Consider the following 19,955-nt stretch of genomic DNA (forward strand, 5'->3'; position numbering starts at 1 on the left):
CCTTTTTTTAAAGTTTTTTTTATGTACAGGAAGGTACACCTTCCTGTACATAAATAAAGCATGGCATTTTGCTTTTTCCATGTGTGCTGCACAAGGCAACACACATGCAAAAAGCAAAAATGAGGATAAATAATGCATTTCTCCTCGTTTTGCCAACTTAAGACCAGGTTTTCCCTGGTCTTAATTTTGGCGCTGCTTCCTATGTACGATGCCCTTGTACATAGGGGGCAGTTTCAAAATCAATGGGTGTTGCGGTGGAGCTCCCACCGCAACACCCACTGCCCACCCCTTTCACGCTACTCATAGCGTAAAAGGGGGCCTTATTTACAAGGCAGCGTTAAGCCACGTTAAGTGGCTTAACGCTGCCTTGTAAATAAGGCGCAGCTCCTATCGCCACCACAATGTTGATAAAAGTGACGCTGTGGTGGCGATAGAGGCTTGTACATATGCTTATAGTGAGTTGCAGACTGTCCTGCCTAATTAATATTTATAAGGAAGGTCACACGTACAACGTTTGGTTACAAGCATAGGGATAGTGGCATGCTAGGGTGAACAGATCACCATTTTCGTGATTGCCTTTAAATAAAATAAACTTTTTAAACTTTGTCTTTAACAGAGCCTGTTTTCCCTAAAAGAAGGGATGCATTTAAAAAGGAGTTAACTTTTTCTTTAATATTGCTTTGAGAGTTGGCAGTGGTTCCCTGGACCTCTGCCTACTCCCCAATAAACGTTTGGGTTACATTCATAAAGGAAGAGTCCCAAATGGTTTCCTTCCCTTATGAGAATGGGTTACCACACCAACTCTGGAGTGGGTACTTTTTCAATGTTCTGTGGTCAGACTAAGGACGCAAAATACTGATACATTACATACCAATTCAAAATTTGGCAGGGATGCCTACAACACACCTTTTCAAAGTTGCAAATGGGATGCATTCGAATCCCATGTTAGGGAGTCAGTAAATGTTTGCAGATTTTCTAAAATGGAATTATTGCATAGTAAAAACTTATTTTGAGCTTACAGCGCATCTATTTTGTGAATCATAGAATTTACGATTGTAAAATAAACTAGTACATCAGGCCCATAGTGCCAAATGCAGAATACACATATAAGTCTCTGGATACATGCACTGGGATTTGAGAGGCTGTATGCAATTTCCAATTCACCATGGGATTTGCCATTATCCTGATTTCCACACATGGTAGTGGAACGTATTCACATAAATCCCTAAAAAACGTCTATTCCCAAACTCTGTTCGTGGAGGAGCAACACTCCAGAAAATATATATGTGTAAGATTAGGAAATATGTAAAATGTTACAAAACCTCTTTGTTAGGTCCGGCTTTAGCCAAAGGCATTTGATTTTCATAATATATATATGTCTATAGATAAAACATACTGGGGCTTTCTCTTCATTAATTTCTTGGCAGTAGTGTTTTACTTCTGCCCACCACAGCATACAGCATGGCTATGGGGCAATAGGTATTCTTACTTTGCAAATTTGCTAAGGGCTTTGCGATTGGCAGCATTCCACTTACTATACAATGTACACATGTACACATCCACAAGCAAAGTAGTCCAATTCAGATCCAGGAACTCCTGGCCTAGAATGTGCATTTCAGTTTGAGAATCAAGGGGCATATTACCAACCAATAGAGATAATTTTTGTCTCTAACTTATTTAGAGACAAAAATTATCGCCGCAAATCGGCGATTTTTATCGCAGATAAACCTTGCTATTAGCAAGGTTTATCGCAAATGCGATAAAAAACGGCCGCAATGCATGAATATCGCTGAAAAGTCAGCGATATTCATGCATTATCGAGCAAATGCTCTTAGCCATGTTATCCACCTCCCATTGGATAACATGGCTAAGAACTGCTCCTGGGCAAGTGTTAGCTTTTGGAGATATTCGCGCTTAGCGCGAATATCTCCAAAAGTTGGTAATAGGAGATAGCGATGTTAGCGACTGTTTTCAGTCGCTAACATCTTGGCACGCCCACTTTGCATGTCATTAGTGATAAATATCACTGACATGCAAAGCGGGGCCCAAGATGGTCACTATCTCCTATTAGCTGTCGCTAACTGGTGTTAGCGACAGCTTGGTAATAGGGAGATAATTTTATCTCCGCTTTCTTGGCTTTTAAAGCCAAAAAAGCAGAGATAAAGCCCCTTGATAATATGCCCCCAAGTTTTTCTCCATTTGTAACGCACAAAATATTTTTTTACGTGGGCCGTCTTTGCCGTTTGCGTACAGCCCACGAACTGATAGTGGCTGCCAGCTTTGAAAATGGCTTCCTAAACCATTCCACGACAACTGCCTGTGTGCGCACTTACAGGTGACCATCTAGGAAGGATTTTAGTTTGACTTTTATTACAAAAATAATTCCAAAATATTAGCCATACGTATGCATGCACACATGTTTTTGATCGCATGAACACCAATCTTTAAATGGCAAAGCAGGAGATCTGGTGTTGGCTGCCGACGTATTCTCTTTACCAATGTTGTTTGTTATGGAAATGTTTTTACAAAACCTTTGCGCACACGTGTGTGTGTGTGTGTGTGTGTGTGTGTGTGTGTGTGTGTATGTGGTCTCCCCTTCTTTCTTACACCAAGTGAAAATGGAGGATTTTAATGCCCATTCTAACACTATCTGCATCAATTACAACTGAGTAAAGTAGGCATCCCTTAGCTGTGAATTCATAAATTGCATCAACTATTTTCCAAAAGTTCCCTAAATTATGGTAGTCTGGTTGTAATCTCCTCATTTGTATTTCAGTTTTCAGTGCACAACACTCCCTAGGGAATGCATGCAGCTACATTTTAGATGTGACTTATGAATGTTGAAAATCTGCAGGTGTAGTGGATTGTATGCCTGCATGGAACTCTTGTCTCTCACCTGCCAGGTTTGTATGCAGTTTCTTTTATCACGTGCAAGTTGTTGTGAATTAGGCCCGTGGCATCTGGAATCTTACAGATTGAAGGAAGCTGCCAGTTCACAACTCTATTTATGTTTTTATTTTAGGAAGATTTTTGTGGTGCTAGATTTTTTTCTGCATTTGTTTCAGAATTTAAACAAATCCTATGGGAGAAAAAGTTGATAACTCTGGGGAAGTAGAATAAAGTTGGACAGAACAGCCATCACGCAAGACTGTGTGCTAGCACACAAGCTGCAAGACTATTCTTCACCACACACCATGACGTGCATTACTGTTATCATGTAATAACAGAGACATAACTGGTCCATTATTTGGAAGTGGTGACTGGGTACACAGAAGACTCTTCATACAAGATTTAACGCTTTTTTTGTGGTGAAGTGCTTGGGAATCAAGGGGCATATTATCAAGGACCGGTGTTAAAATTATCGCCGTTTTATCGGCAGGAAACTGCCGATAAAACGGCGATAATGGGCTTGATAATACGCCCTTGTTAATTCCCATAGAAGCCCATGTTTTGGTGTTAACATGGGAATTAACAAGGGCGTATTATCAAGCCCATTATCGCAGTTTTATCGGCAATTTCCTGACGATAAAACGGCGATAATTTTAACACCGGTCCTTGATAATATGCCCCTTGATTCCCAAGCACTTCACCACAAAAAAAGCGTTAATGATAATTGATAATATGCCCCCAAGTTTATATTTGGTCGATATTAGACTTAGAAAGCCCTGTGACCAAGTCCACCAAGTACCACCACACCTATCAACAGGATGCTTAACAAACCTCAGTGTCTCGCTTCCAACGCCTCCTGTCCAAATTATGGCTGAGTTTTCTAAAGCAGTACTCACTCACACCTGTTGCAAGGAAGGGGGACCATTCTCTTAATTTGTATGGGTCCTGATGAGCTGCTCCATTATATCAGAAACCTCGAATGGCAGGGAGTGGGGCACAATACAAAGGAAATGGCTGCAGCATGATATTGAGGAACTTTTGGTACGTGTAGCCTGTAGCCGACACTGAAATTTTTAGGCACATGCCTCTATGGGTTTTTAGGAAAAGGGGCTCCTGGTCTTTAAATGGAGTCAGAGTACCTCAATGATCCAATACAGGGCTGGCTTTAACACTGGTGAAACTCAGAGCGACAATCAGTTATGCACACTCCCCTATAATCTCCTCCTCGGATTCCTTCTCTACCACTGGGCAAAGGCGCCCATCATCTTTCTATAGCCCCTCTCTCACATACTTTTCATTTGTTTTAAAACACTGGTAAAGCCTGGCTTTACTGATAAGATTGTATATCCACCCAAACAAACCCTCTTAGGCAACATTAGGAATAGATAATGAAGGACTGGGAGGAAAAACATAACGTCCTAACTGTTTTATGCAGTTTGCATGCAGCTCTTTGATGACAGTACGTACCAGTCACTGTTCTATATTAGGGTTGTATCTTATGAATTGCGATAACACAAGGATCTCTGTGACAAAAGCAGTCGTCCACTCAGCTATCCACATAAAATACAGATCTGTGATCTGCACGGTACGCGTTCTTTGCAGCAGGCATATTATCCCTGTGCGCTACTTTATGCCACTAGACAAAACTCCCATCTTTCTCTCTAACAGGAACATTAATCACAAGAGTTATCTTGACATTTGTATTGCTGCCTGAAAGCTGGATGCACAAGGAAATCTGCAGGTATTTTGAAAACATAAGTTACTGCTAAGATCAGCGTCCAGTGCAGCTGCACCAGTCGCACTGCCCTAAAGCCGGCCCTGGTTCAACATCAAGTGAAATGCTACTGTGCTGATCACTCATAAAACTGAGCGAGTCATGCAATCAAATCTCCTTTTAAACAACTACATCTGTCCAAATCTGCCTCCCCAGGAGAACTGTATGTACGTGTTCCCATGCCTTTGTGATGACATGTAGCCTTGTCAAGCATGTACATTGCTCATTCATAATGAGTGTAAAGTGGTGATGCCCTTTCTGCCCATTTAATAGCAATGACCGAGGCACTACTTTAGAATTCAGTGATAAATAACCCATGCCTGCTCCTCATCAGCACATCTTCTGCTGTGGAACACATTTCCATAATACACCATATTAACGCTTACATCAAATCGCGAGGAAGATGCAGAAATGAATAAAATAGCTAAAAGAAAGAAACCCCATAGCTCGAGGCCATCATTTACAGTAATAGAATGTGGAACTGTTGATATTTAGACTGCCAGTAAAACGCAACCTAATGACTAACTGAAATGCACTGAAGCAACAAGAAATCTACCTCTTGGGGAAATAGAGGGCAGCCACTTCTGGGTCCATGGCGGTGAGGTCATCTAAATAGACACCGTCAGCTCCAAGATGTCTGCTCCGTTTGTCTACAAACCGAAATACAGAGGGAATGATCAAAACAAGGCTTTATATAGAACAAAATCAATAGGAACTGGCAGGAAAACGATTTTTGAAGTTATGTTAAGAAGGGGGGGTTTAACTGAATAGTATGACTGATGTTTTATAAAAAGATAAGCATTATATGGCAACTCAAAAGAAATCACTAACAGTAAATTTCCCATTTCTGTTTTCTTGTATAGAGTTAACATTCTTAACTTCACATACTTTTGAAGATATCTTCAGTGTCACAGTACATATATGTGGAGGTAAGTTTAGTAAACCTATACTTATCTATATATGCTTACCTTTAAAATATTTTTGTAGTTATTCTGATTACCACATTTTTGTAGCACGAGATTTAAAACTCGATATGCTGGTGGTAAATAATAATATGTCGGACTTAACATTATGGATTGTACTTTCTTTACTAAACAAACCACACCAAAGTAGATGCCAAAATGTAAAGAGGAGGAGGAGCCCTTTCGGGACTAAACACCAATCAAGGAGCACGAGTGGTCCACCAATAAAGGCAGAGTACGTTGCACGAGACATGCTGGCCATACCAGATATTTCTCTTGCATTACAGCTTACCAAATGACTAGTTGCAAGCAATAACATCTTGTTTCTAACTAATGTTAGATTTACTTAGCCAAATAATCATTCATAGACAAAGAGCTCAATCAGTGACAGGCACTTGTGCTTTTGTAGGGCACGGCCTGTGTCAAGGTTCTTTCATGCTCAAGCCCAGAGGCACGACTAGACCCCAACTTCAGGGGGGGCTAAGCCTCCCAGCCTGGGCTGGCCCTAGCACTGGCGCGCACGGTGCAAGTCTTTTTTTACGCCCCCTCCCCCATTTCCTCCTTCTCCATGAATTCCCTCACTACCACCCGCCAACAATGCACCTCAACTCTCTATAGCCCCTTTCAGACAAACATTTACATTTTTTATAGGGCTACTCGTTGTTTACTTGCACTAAGTTCTGTGATCTGCATGGTACACATTCTTTGTAGCAGGCACATTAACCCTCTGTGCTGTGTGGCTGACAGGAGTGCCCATGTGAGTGCACAGTGAGCGATGCAACAGTGTGAGAGTAGGGTGAGAGGAGTGACAGCAGGGTGAGTGAGGTGGCCATATGAATTTGGGTGCGGATGTAAGTAGAGTGGGACGAATGAATGTATGGTTACTGATGGGCTTGTTTGAGTGAGCAGTAAGGAGGAGGGGTGAGTGAAGTGTCCCATGAGTGCAGGGTGGGTAGTGTGCTCGTGTGCCTGCAGGGTGAGGTACAGGGTGCACAGTGCAAGTGCATTGTGAGTGCAGAGTGATCACTGTAAGTGCAGAGTGAGTGGTGTGCTCATGTGGAAGGAGAACGGTGTGAGTTCATGGCGAGTGGCATAAGTGCAGTGTGGTCATTGTGAGTGCAGGATGAATGGTGTGAGTGCATGGTGATCAGTGTGAGTGCATTGTGATCACTGTGAGTGCAGGGTGAGTGTGAAAGTGAAGGGCAAGAATGAGGAGTGAATTATCTAAATGCAGGGTGCATTGCCAGACACTTGAAGTAACTCAGCATGTTATTGAGGACTGGGGTAGGGTTTCAGATGTAAGTTAAACTATTGCTATTACGGCATTATTCAGGGGTAGGGCCGGGCTGCCCATTGTGGGCCCGGGCATTTTCTCGGTGGGCCTGAAGAGTGGGGGCCAGTTTTGGACTGGTAGGGGCCGTTTTTGGTACTGGGGCAATATCGGCCCCCTGTACCAAAAGCAGATGCAGTGTTTTTCAAGCACACTCCCCTTCCCCACGGCTGGTCCAACTCAATTTCCAAGGCTGGTTTGCGTTCCCAGTCCAGCCCTGTTCAGGGATCGAGGGTGGAGGAAATAAATATTGTGCTCATCCTGCAACAAACTTCCAGTCTTGTGATTAGGGTTGCAAGCTCATTATATTGATGTCCATGACGGTACAAAAATAAGCAGTGACCTAAAGCCTATTTTCAGCACTTATCTGTGCATACTTGGAACAGCAAATATAAATAGAAAGCATTTTTAATTGTGTTCTAGGGCAGCCTGAATGATCCATGACTGATAATTAAAGGGAACAAAGACAGAAAAGTCACATTACAAATAAATACATACTTTTTTATTTATAACCCTATTTAGTCTCAAGACAAGGTATTTGCAGGCTCTTTAAACAACACATGGCTGGTGTTTTTCTTTTGGCAACCCTACTTTATATTCCTTTTCATGAACTGCATTCTCACACTACAGCAGTAAATGTAAAATCCAAATGTAAGGAATAAGCAGAGTGAGGGCCTGGGGGTACTGAAACCCGAAAAAAACTAATCATCGGTAACCAGTTTACAAAGGTATGTAAATATGCAAATGGTCTTTAAAGACCTGTAGAAAAGTCAGGCTCGCTGGAGATAAGACTCCAAACACTACCCAGCTGATCCCACAGCAGCTCGAGCTGCAGCAGCCCGGCCTGAAACACACGACGGGAGGGGTGGGGGGGGGCTGATTCTAGCAGCAAGCACATTTGCAGTTACAGTACTGTGGCAGTTTTCAGATGCAGACGACAGCCATTTTGGCTCGTCACATGCTTCTGCGTCTATTCCACTCATCTTCACGCTTTGTCTAAAGTTATGTTATTTATTAAGTAATAAAAACACTCTATAACCGGTCTAGCAACTCAGACAATTTGTGCTTCTCATTTACCCGCAACAGATGCCCCCTCAATAGAAAACTCAAAATGGCTTCTCAAAGATCGACTTGATGCACACGTGGGCAGTTCTCCTACAATGGACCACGTGCCAAACCTACTACAGATGTTCACTACTGCAGTTTTGGCAGCATCCACACTCTGACAGGGAAAAACCACATACTCCCAGTTCCCCACCTCGTAATGTGTAAACAAATTGTTTCTGGTCACTGAGGATACAGACAGGGCACACCTTGAACAGAACCTGGATAACGTCATAGTTTAGGCAGCCTATCACAAATGAAAGTAGAAGACATTCTTTACTTCCATCTCTTCTGGAATTCTCCTCAATCAATGGTGCCCCATATGATCAGGACACAAAGGTACTCCCATCCCTGAGTCCAGCTTGTCATGGGTCCACAGGGATAATAGCGGGCTCGCAATGACAACCTCTGAGGTAATTTTGTTTTTAAAAGCGGTCATCCTGTTTAAAGTGATCATTGTAATTAGTTTCTTTTAACCATTGATTTTACACCCTTCCCTTAATCATTTGTCCAGCCAAAAAGTGTCTTGAGGCAATTGAGTTCACTGAGCTGCACTATACAAGAATCTTCATTTATTCGTTCATTTCATCAAGGGAAGTTTAATATTCACTAATCTGTCATCTCGCCTCGATAATAGTATGTTTAGCTTGAAGAGCCACTGTTCACTCACTCCAGTCCTCAGACACTGCCATAGCCATATGTTAATCATTTACACTAATATGCTGTGACTATGTTCTTCCATGGTTTATTACTCCAGCTTCCTTCTACCCTTATATATTCGGCACAGAACAGACATTTTAGGAAATATAGCTACTTGGCTAATTTTGCAGAGAAAAAACAGTATTATTCACTCAATATAGCTAGTCCTTTTAGTTTGCTGTATAAAATTATTCCCAGATCCAATGTAATTCCTACTTTTACATGCCCAGAACATATATAAGTAAAGGGGATTGTGTAACTTAGAAGTACAAAGTTCAGCACACAGATTTACCTTTCTTTTTGGAAGGAGAATCTGTTTTGCTCACAGGCTGGTTGATGCAGACCGTGGTGTGGTTCTTCTCTTCCTCCGTGCCCAGCGGGGGTGCGGCCGCTCCTTGAGAGTCGATGTCCGGCACAGTTATAGTTATGGATGTGGATTCAGGTCCCTGATGAACCTCGTGTTCCGGCTCAAGATCATGGACTGTCTCTTCAAGGGCTCTAGCATCCATGTGGTCCTCTGCAGAAAGGGCGGCAAAGCTTCGTGGGAGGTCAGAAGTAGGGGAGTCTTCTTGAATAACCCGGAAGTGGGTGCTTTCAGAAAGATTTACATTTAGGAGATTGGATTCACGCGGCTTGTGCGTGGACATCTATAAAAATATACAGAAAATTAAAACAAATGGAAAATATTAAACCGCCATTGAGAAACTCCTGTTCTTCTTATAGAGCCTTCAAGTAAAATATTTCAATAAAATATGTTGCTGACACATTTACTTCTCCTTCTACTAGAAAGTGAGAAATGATGTGACACTGTATAGATGTCTAAGGTCTCCCTGAAAAGGTGCGACAGGTATTTTAGCTAAATATTGTATTACAATATACTGAGCGCTTTGAACAGTGGCCACATAATCAGTGATTGCTAGCCCCTTGACTACCAGTTCCCACAAAAAAGGAAGAGGAAAAACACAACTGGATGTGGTACTAGGTAATTTCTAAATGCAGAGAAAGAGTAAACACAATCTAGGAGAGCAGGGATATCATTACAGAGATGCTGAAGATACGCCATATAACTCTTACGACATTGTATGATATAGCCGAACTTGACACGTCACTGTGGCACTATTTTTGCAGAGAAAATCTTCAAACCTAGCAGGTCACCCTGTTGCCAAAAGGTGCTGAACCTGATAAATAGCCGTGAGATCCTAAACGTGGCCCATACTTGCCTGCACAGGGACTCTATGAATGTAGTCACCGCTGGGACAACTCTTCGCAGTATCCAGGAGAAGCACCACCCAGCAAGCCTCTCAATGGCATGCAAGACAAAATTCATCTTCAGCAATGATCTCAAGTGAGCAGTCATACCCAGGCTAGCATCCATCAAATCTCCTACCATGGTCACTTCCTTAAAGGGGATCAGCTGATCACAAAAGGTGGAGGCTGTACTACACTTGGAAGAGGCGGAGGAGCAAAGTTGTGCAACTTATGGATCTTTTTTTCTATCTTGGCATCAAGATTCTCTGGCACATAATGTGCAGCTGATCTCGATGTCAACTTGAACAAAAAAAAAGAGTAAAAATGAGAGCTGCAGTGTCATAGAAGTGACTCCAAACATTCACTGTACATGTACAAGAGAAAGAAAGGAAGAACTCTGAGGAACTGTACAGCAAACTGGTACAACATGAAAAACATTTTGTGCAAACTACACTGTTTTCTGAAAGAAAGTAGTAAAGTGGCCCAGCCAAGTCAGGGTTCCCACATGCTCAACATGCATGCTGAAAGTGCCACAGGAGATTGTAATATTCCATCATTTTACAAACAAAGCCAGCAGATCCAGAAAGAAACATGGCGTTATCCAACCAATGAGACGGAGTTCGTCCCGGGCACGACCGTCTGGTGATCTGTGTCCCAGTTTTAAAATATAAACCAGATAATATGGCATGGAAGAGGGCAACCCACTTTTCCGTCATTTGTAATTTCAGTGCCCCTGTTTTTTCAGAGACCTCTAGGGGTCCAGGACTGTGAACTACTATTGCAAAAGGGACATATCTGAAACATAGTATTCATGTTAAAGTGATTAGTTATGGTGGTGAATATATGGAAGGGCAAATAGGGCTCAATAACACGCAGGTCAAACACAAATGCTTGGGGCCAGATTTATCAAGATATGTGCCGCCCAAAAGTCATGCAAAGTTATGCAAAACAACACAAATTCTTAATAAAGTAATTACGGACTGGCAACTGGAACATTTATTTGGAGGTCTTAACAACGGAGGGTTTTCTAGCAATTTTTGCAAGATCACCTTCGTTCAAAAGCTCAACAGACAACCATCAGGCAGTAGTTGAAAGCAGCAACAATATTGTGTGCATGGCCATCCATGGGAAGTGTTGAATCTAACCACACTCCCAAAGTCTAAATCTTCTCCTTATCTAAGTGGCATGCCAATTTCTAGAATTGATTATATATTTACTGTAGTTTAGTTCTGAGTAGCATTACAAATCAAACTGACTTGTTTTGACATGTCAATTTAACTAACAGTGAGATATACACCTCCTAGAGGGGAGTGGTGAGTGAAAGATCCACAGCTGAGGATGGACGTTATCTAAATCCAGGTTTTAATGACAACATATCAGACAGATAGCATGGTCGTGCAGCTCATGGTTATGTGAGCTATATATGCACACTGCTTACATAAAAGAACAAAATATACATTTGCCACAGCTTTCTCATTTTCTCACATAATAGCTACAAAGTTGAAGCTCTTTTATGTAATTAGTTGACTGTTTACAAGCATATCACCTAAATAAAACAAATAGGTGCTCAATTTATATGGATCAGTTTTACAGATTTCCTATAATTAATAAATTAATGTGTTACAAAGACTCAGTATTTTGTACCTCAACTCTATAATCTAGATAAAAATATATGTTCAGTTAATTGTATGACATTTAATGCATTTCTTTATTATTGAAAGTCTCTTGTAAAGGAATTTGAAACGAGAGAAGGTAAAACAATACCTTAATTGACAATAACATTTTAATGAAATGTCTAAACTTGATGCCTTATGTCTCTATACGAGTCATATGGCATACTGCATGCAATGCGCTCGGGAGGGCTCTTCTGGTGAGTGCATGTGTCAGTGACTGGGGAAGTACACCTTTAAAGCACACAAGTCACAGTTATATCTTCTTTGACATATAACACGTTCTAGGTACTAGGTCCAAATGCACGGTGCCTTACACTGAAGAGGGACCTCAGGTGTGAAAGGAGTACATGCACTCTCCTAGGATGTGCTAAAGCCCTCCAATTCTTAATGCTCACCAGACTGTTTGTATATCCTACATCAATAACTAGGACTATTAGCATCTAATTCAAGGTGTGAGACTAAACAAGATCCAGCTGCTATAACTGCGTGTCTGCGCATTAAGCACATAAATACTCTCTTGCGTTAATATCCCTGTAAGAGCAATGAAACATCCTTAAATACACATTGTCAAATTTAATATAAAGGTGACCCAAAAGGAAATTGTAGATATAATAGTATTGTCCAAGAATTCAAGAGCTCCAGGCCATAATGGTAATTCAGTAGAAATTATGAAGCACAGCCCTAGATTCTGGCCAGACAAAACAATCTACTACCCTGCTTTCAGGATATTGTTGACTCAAGGATGATCCCAACATCTGGATGTGGGAGTAGTTTGGACCCAATGTTAAAAAAGATCTAAGAACGAGCAAATACAAATACAGGATGACTGCAAAGAATTTTTTTTATTTTAAGATATTAATGAGGTGCATTAGAAACTGGATTCTTGATAACTCTATCCTTTCCATATGGTAGTTAGTATTCAGATAGCAGGTGTGCACTACTGACAATATCATTACAGTTTCCTGTTTAGCTGCTAAAAACAACTACATTAAAATTGTATTTCCATTTAGTCAGTTATTCAAAAACTTTGATAAAAATCAGTAGAGCAGGATTGTGGGAAAACACACATTGCACTTTGCAAGAAATCAGGTATTTTAGAATTGGTTCAACACATTAGTTTTGGTTGGCTAGTAATGGTGGAGCAGCACCAAAATAGTAAAAACAGCAAATGGCCTTCAACAGGGCTTTATGCTTGCACTGACTCCACCTAATCTAAACCGGGCAGATTTGTCATTATCTCAGAAATCAATAAAGTCCTTCTCTGCAGTCGTTAGTGGTTATCATTTATCATTACTAATGTAAGCTGATTAACTAGTTTTGGCTCAGCAAAGGCCCAAAGGCTTTTAGAGGCTACTAAATAGGCTATTGACCAACATTACTTACTGAATACCTTAAATAAACATAAGGTGTTAAAATATGGCCATAAGAAATCTAATTTCAGAAGGAATATAACTAACACGCACAATTGCTCATGTCGTCCAGGTATTTAGGAATTTTATGGACACCCACACTTAGATTGGAGGGTCATTTAAATATGAATGATGTAAAGGTAGAATCTATAGTAGTAGGACAAAAATTCTTCAACAGCCAAATTGGGGAAACATTCTCTATACCCTGTCTTAAAGGCATGGTGGTGCCCAGTGCGACAATTATTTTTGGCGTCCCCACACCCCATGATCACCTCCTAGGATTCTCTCACTACAACCGGACAAAAGTGCCCCTCATGTCTCCAATCATAAGTTATTGCTAAACACAGTGCCCCCTCCACCCAGCTCCCCAGGTCAGCGCCCAGTGTGGCCACACCAGTCGCACTTCCCTAAAGCCGGCTCTGCTTAAAGGCATTTGACACGAAATTCATTACAATTCTTTCTTATTCAGCAGCAGCATTCATGGGATCTGTGGACACCAGGCTGGATTTAATCGGTTGCAATGCACCAAAGCAATTACTGGGCATATGGAAATCAACTCCACAAGTGCTACTTAAATTAAGATTTATTAAGATATCGATAAGTCCAAATTTCTGCAATGGTAGTAACCACCTATTGACACAAATCGAAATGTGCTAATCCACAAAGATGGGGCATAAAGCCAGATTAAAACACAGGAGGAAATTCTAAGGGCATGTCTGCTTAGTAATAACAAATAAGCTACAAACTTTTCTTTAAAAATCAAACTAAAACTGAAGAAATATGAATTAAGCTTGTTTGATTGTTTCACAAAGATATGAGTAGTTCAAAATAGCCAGATAGTTAACGGAGCCTCTAGTCCTGACAATAAGGTTGGGTTTTTTGAGGTTACGCTTAAATACAATTGTGCTTGTTGTCTTTATAGACACGGTTAAGAATGAATGGTTCATGCTCTTGACACAGAAACTGTTCAACACATTTTATGTATTTGTCCAGGGCTTAGGGATATCAGAGGCAAATATTTAAAGCATACACTTTTTAGGTGTAGGCTAAACAATATGGTGGATGCACTATCTTTCTTTGAAATGGGTGCTAGGAATTTAGAATATGTGCTATTGGCTAGCTATCTTGAAACCCCAATCAAACGTTTAAGTACTCTTCTATAACAAGATCAAGCCCGGAGTGTGTTTGTTTGTTAAAGCTCTTTTTAATTATGACTTACACAGCAGATGCTGGTGACTAACAGTTGGTATATTTGTTTTTTGTATACACGGGCCCAGCATTTCATCCTATTTAAAATATTTACTTAATGTAAATGTAAGCTTTAAAAGTCTCTATTTTCTTTGTACTGCTATAGTAAGTTGTTTTACCCAGCAAAAAAAATACGTTTTTATAAAAATAGAGATAGAATTGTATAAATCTTAAAAAATATTTATTGATAACGCTTGCATCAGTAAATCGTTTTCCTTTCACAGAAATGTGTTCCCATCATTTTTTAATGTATGTCTATTCAGCGTTTCACAGAGCCGTAAATATATCATCTTACGGCATGCAAAACACCTTTTATTTAGAACAGGAAAAACAAATGTAGAGAAAGTTAATAAGACTGAGACATTCAACCAGTGGGGTTGATACTGTGGTCATGAGGTTTTGGGAACTAGGTCACCCCTTGGGGTTAACACAACTGTGGTCCCAGGTGCTGGGAGTTAAGGGATGGAGTGGTTACTATTGAGAGTCGGGAGCTGGATTTTGTGCTGTAGATCTGGGGCTGTTAGAATTCAGCCTGAGTAGTACAAAAAGTTGTTTGTGAGTATCTGGCTGACAAAGTGCTGTTTCTCCACTTAAACAACATTTTCAAAATTATTTCGGAGAACATTTTCAACTACACAGTAAACTCCTGGTGGAAACAGACACTGGTGTTCACAGGAAGAGTAAGGTATGCAATTATTTTTTGTGGCGGTATTTCATTTGAAACTTAGGAGCATATTTACAAGTAAACTATTGGTGCACGGTGTTAAGCCAAAGTTGTTACCACCACGCTACGACAATTTCAAAATGCAGGGATGCGCCTTATTTACAAGAATGCGACGCCTCCCTGCGTTTCCCCTAGCGCTGGTGCTAAATTTAGCACCAATGCAGTAAACCTTACACCATAGTGCAAGGGAACCAGTGTTGAAGGGAATGATTGTTCATGTGTAGGAAGGTGCACCTTCCTGCACATAAGCAATCAATAATGGCGATTTTTAACTTCTATGTGTGCTGCAGAATATAGTACATATAGAAGTTGCAAAACTTCATTTTTTAATGATTGTTTATGTGCAGGAAGGACACCTTCCTGCACATGAACAATCACTAATGGCGATTTGCTGTTTCTAAGTGTGCTACAGAATGCATGACACATAACAACAGCTAAAAAGAGAAGAAATTATTAATTTCCCCTCATTGCGCTTGTTTAAGACAAGGTTTTACTTGGTCTTATTGTTGGCGCTGCCCCATATGTACGTCACCCTTGTAAATAGGTGGCAGCGTCAAAAAGCAATGGGTTATGGGGTGGAACACCCACAGCAACACACCGTGGACTGCTGCGGTAAGGGGAATATTTGCAAGGTGGTGTAAATATCAAGAAGGGCATTGCCCCACGGGAACGTTAATAAAAGTGACGTTCCTGTGGAGCAATTCCCTTGTAAATATGCCCCTTAATTTGGTATCAGTGATAATCACCTTTACACACAGCATTTTTCCAAAATGCATATGACGTAATGATTCACAACATTAAACAGTTCTCACTGTGTCTACATACCCTTGCAGCTTGTGGTAGTTCTCCCCATGCCCAGTGCATCTGTGGGTTATTCTTCAGCATTCCTCTATCCAGGGGTTTACTGACCAACTCCGAGTCACTCTTTGGAGTGGAAGAGCGAGAACCTGGAGGACTGAAGACGAAAGTGTGTATTAGGCTACAACATAAAGTATGCTCAAATCATCAAGATTTCACTGTGTTCTGGAAATCATTCTAGAAGAGCTCTTAATAATACACAGCCTTGGTTGTCACTGCATTCTCATTCTGCATTCCACAATACATTTCAAATTGAGCTCCAAAGTTTATTTTACATGGTTTAAAATCCCAGGTTCTACGCAAGTTGTCCTCAAACCTGGGCTTTTGTTAGACATATGCATGGTGTTTATTACACTTAGGCAAAGTAAGGCAAATTTGGAAGATTTTGACTTACGGTTAGTATATCAAAGTTTTACAATTTTTAGCGACCTTGGGCGTAGTGAAAAACTACAAACCTACCTGGAGATGACCATTTCCTGGCCCAGGATATCTCAGGGACAGACACTCTGACCAGGAAATGGTGTATTACGAGGATGCACCTTCTCATGAATTCATGCACGAGCTGAGGGGTCAGAAGCAGGGAATGAAGCAGCAGGATGTTGATGGGCAGGAAGGTGCTCGTAAATGTCCAGGTGTGGGTGGGGTGGGTGCTGGTGGGCTCAACTAACTGGGAATCTTTGTGCAGTGACCAAGACCAGGGAAAGGGGTGGTTGGCTGATGATGGGTACCGATCTCCCCAGTGTCCGCGAGCAGCTCCCCATAAAGCATTTTATGGAGATACCTTTGTGAAAGATTTAGCCCAAATTTGGGAAACACGGGGAACCATGGTAATATTAAGGTACGTAAATTTTCATTTAAAAGTGGTGCTCTTAGATAGGGTTAACAAAGATAAGGGTCACTAAAAAAAGTTTTTAACTGTATCTGAAAGTAATAAAAAAAGAAAGGGAAGGGAGTAGGGAGGAAACAGGAGGTAAACGTGGGAAGGACTGCAATACATCAATGTTAAAACAGCCTTCATAGTTCAATGTACAGCACTAGATAAAAAGTAAACTGTTTACCATAATCCTACTTACAAATTCGGGAAATGTAGTGAGAGCAAAGGGAGTGGCTGAGTTATTAACCTGAAATCAGCTCAATGCTTCGCCAATGAGTTTAACCCCTCCCATGCTCGTGACGGAACCGTTCTGTCACGAGCCTCGGGTGGGCTGTTCTGGTGACGGAACCGTTCCATCACGGCCCGCTCGCTGCGCTTGCGCGGAGCGAATTCCGCGCCTGCGCTGACATTCTGAAGAGCGGGCGGGGCCGTGACGGAACCGATCCGTCACAAGCACAGCTCACCCGAGGGCCGTGACGGAGCGGTTCTGTCACGAGTACGGGAGCGCCGCGCGGCCCCGCCTCCCCCTTAGCGCTGCGGCGGAATAGCCGCCGCAGCAAAGGGGTTAAGGAAGATTTCCATTTCTGCACGTAGCAATTATTCAGGCCCTCTTTGAGGCACACTCTGGGCTCAAAACTGTTTTTTAAATTTTGAAACATTTTTTGCAATCATGTGCATTCTTGATTACAAATCTACTTATAAAAACTGTTTAGATTCACAAAAACGATGATTTATGAGGGCAAAATACCCATAACTATGAGTAGTGGATCAAGACTTCGCAAACGGGATCTGCTCACATGAATATTCCACTAGTATAGTAAAATGTCTAAGAGAGGAAATTTGCTCCCAGGCGTCAGATTGTGTATGCTTCTGGATAGGTAAACTAGGAGAAGACAGTGTACCACAACAAGCTTACACATCTCATTCAACAACATGTTGCAGTTACTTTATTGCCTGAAATACATTAGTACATTTCAAGCCTGTTACTAGTAAATGCATTTGAGAGGAAATTGGGATAAATCGCCCCAAAAAACTGAAGGCGGTGTTGGGGAATGAAATTCCATACATTTAGAAATCTAGAGGGGTAAAAAGAAAATGTTTCCACATGTAAATACACTTTCCCATCTTCTAGTCCCCGAAATCTGTGACAGTCGCAGAATAACAGGAGTAACTTTTATTGCTTTTTAACACTTCTAAAAAGTTGGAAATACGCTTCAAATATACTTCAAATACGGGTGTAAGTGGTTGTGAATACATTTTTTAACTTTTAAAAGAAACCTTTGTAAATCAGACCATAAGATGGTCCAAGTTAAGATGGTCCACGTGTTTTAAAGTAGATATTTATGTGGAAACCCATCAAAGGAGATGGGTGACATATCATTATGTGTGCAAAATCTGAAAGCTTCCGTGTGGGAGGGCCCAAGCATGGTAGCCTTCACTTTGTCCGCACGCTCCAAGCTCACACAGGGAGGCGGCCATGCGCACAGCCACTCCCACGTATAAGAAGCGCGCGGAGCAGTTCATTGACACTTTTAGCCTACAGATTGCGTGAACAACATACACAAATGCAACTCAATAACTATGTGACAAATTACACTGGACAATGTGGACTAAATATAAGAGAACATTGCTAGTAGAAGTTTCAAGGTTCTATTTATTTGCTGTCTCAGAAGACGTCTGTGATGTTTAAGGATTGGCAGTGGAAAAATATATTAGGAAAATAAATCGATGAGGATGCATTGATGTCAGCCGTAGGCAGAACACTTCACAACATTATTAACAGAGATTTCAGACTGAGAAATGACAAACGCCTCAAGAAACTGAAATTGATTTCTCCCCCACAAAAGCCATCTAATTGTAAAAACATAAGACCAGAAAATATAAATCGGCCATTTGCAAACCGGAAGCTACAATAATCATTGGTTTGTCTGAGATGAAGGACAATAATGTATTTATTAAGAATGTGTGAAGAAATTCACATCTGAGTGCGGCTCGGACGACTTCTAAGACATCACATCCGACCTGTGCTTGAAATGCCTTTAAACAGAGGTGATCAGAAATGAATGTGTTTTATTAAATTAATCCTGTTTTGTGGTTGTTGAGAGGTCGTTTAATGAAAAATTATTGGACATTCCTCCCACCTCTGGTGGCACTACCGACAAAATGGTCTCTGCAGATTATGCCTTAGGTGAGACGGCGGGGTCAAAGGGCACTGACCCTGCACGCGTGTGCCAATCACTGCGTTTAGATGGGGGGAAAACCACGTTTCTTCCTTGCGCGGCCAGTACACTCACGTCAGACTTAAGAGCAATGAAAACATCAAAAAGACAGATTAGCATTAAATATTAAAACCATCGATCGGGCAGTGTTCTGAAACAGTCTCAAGGGATGACTTGAGAATCCTTCTGAAATGTTCCCGCTGCGCCCAGGCATAAATGTACCATTTGCTCAAATGTATTCAAGTTTCCAACTTCATAATCAACTGTGGTGTGGATGCAGGAAGCCAGATGATGAGGGTGTTTATGCAAAGTAGGGTTAAGCTTTGGAGACAACAATTTCTAAGAAGCGGCGACCAAATTGAAATCTGGAACAGGAGAGGTGGGAGAAAAAAGGATTGAATGTCCTGATTAAGGCACACCGACTTGTAATTCAGAGTGTGAAGTCAATGAAACAAGAGGTTTTTTTTTTGTGTTGAAATTTTTTATTGAATGAAACACGAGTTTTCAATATTGCTTTTCTCAAAGTGTTGCTGCATAAGTAGGTGCTCCGATATTATACACCATTTACCTATTCACACATACCTTCTCAATGGAGCCCACCGTCACTCAGTACCACAATGGCTAGAAATGGGCATTTCCCGATTATAGATATGTATACGTGTGTGTAATAATATTCATAATTTCCTTTTGCAACATTACGTAAAATTTCGGAACAATTATGCACAATTAGGTGAACTACAAATCTGGCATTTAGCGCCATATTTTTGCACATATTGCATCCTCATGTTCTGTTCATTCACATTGTTCACATGCTCCCCTTATTAGGAATTTTACCTGAATGGACTTGAAACTACATGACCCGCCTCGTTAGTCTTCCTCGCCACATGACTAACAAAGTGAGCTTCAGCTCCACACCAGAACCCTCCAAAGCAAAAAGTCAGCCT

At 41.1% G+C, this 19,955-nt stretch overlaps 1 protein-coding gene across 5 annotated transcripts in view; it reads right to left on the reverse strand.

Annotated features, from left to right (window-relative positions):
• Positions 1 to 19,955, reverse strand: part of LPIN1 (lipin 1) — a 478,422-nt gene that overhangs the window by 62,738 nt on the left and 395,729 nt on the right. For all 5 annotated transcript variants that reach the window (XM_078647786.1, XM_078647790.1, XM_078647788.1 and 2 more), the window contains 3 exons: positions 15,886 to 16,015; positions 9,051 to 9,405; positions 5,220 to 5,313 (listed from right to left, as the gene is read on the reverse strand). In XM_078647786.1, the coding sequence (XP_078503912.1) occupies positions 5,220 to 5,313; positions 9,051 to 9,405; positions 15,886 to 16,015 (579 nt within the window). The remainder of the gene's footprint in view (positions 1 to 5,219; positions 5,314 to 9,050; positions 9,406 to 15,885; positions 16,016 to 19,955) is intronic.

Source organism: Lissotriton helveticus, chromosome 6 (genome assembly GCF_964261635.1).
Source record: "Lissotriton helveticus chromosome 6, aLisHel1.1, whole genome shotgun sequence".
Lineage (NCBI taxonomy): Eukaryota > Metazoa > Chordata > Amphibia > Caudata > Salamandridae > Lissotriton > Lissotriton helveticus.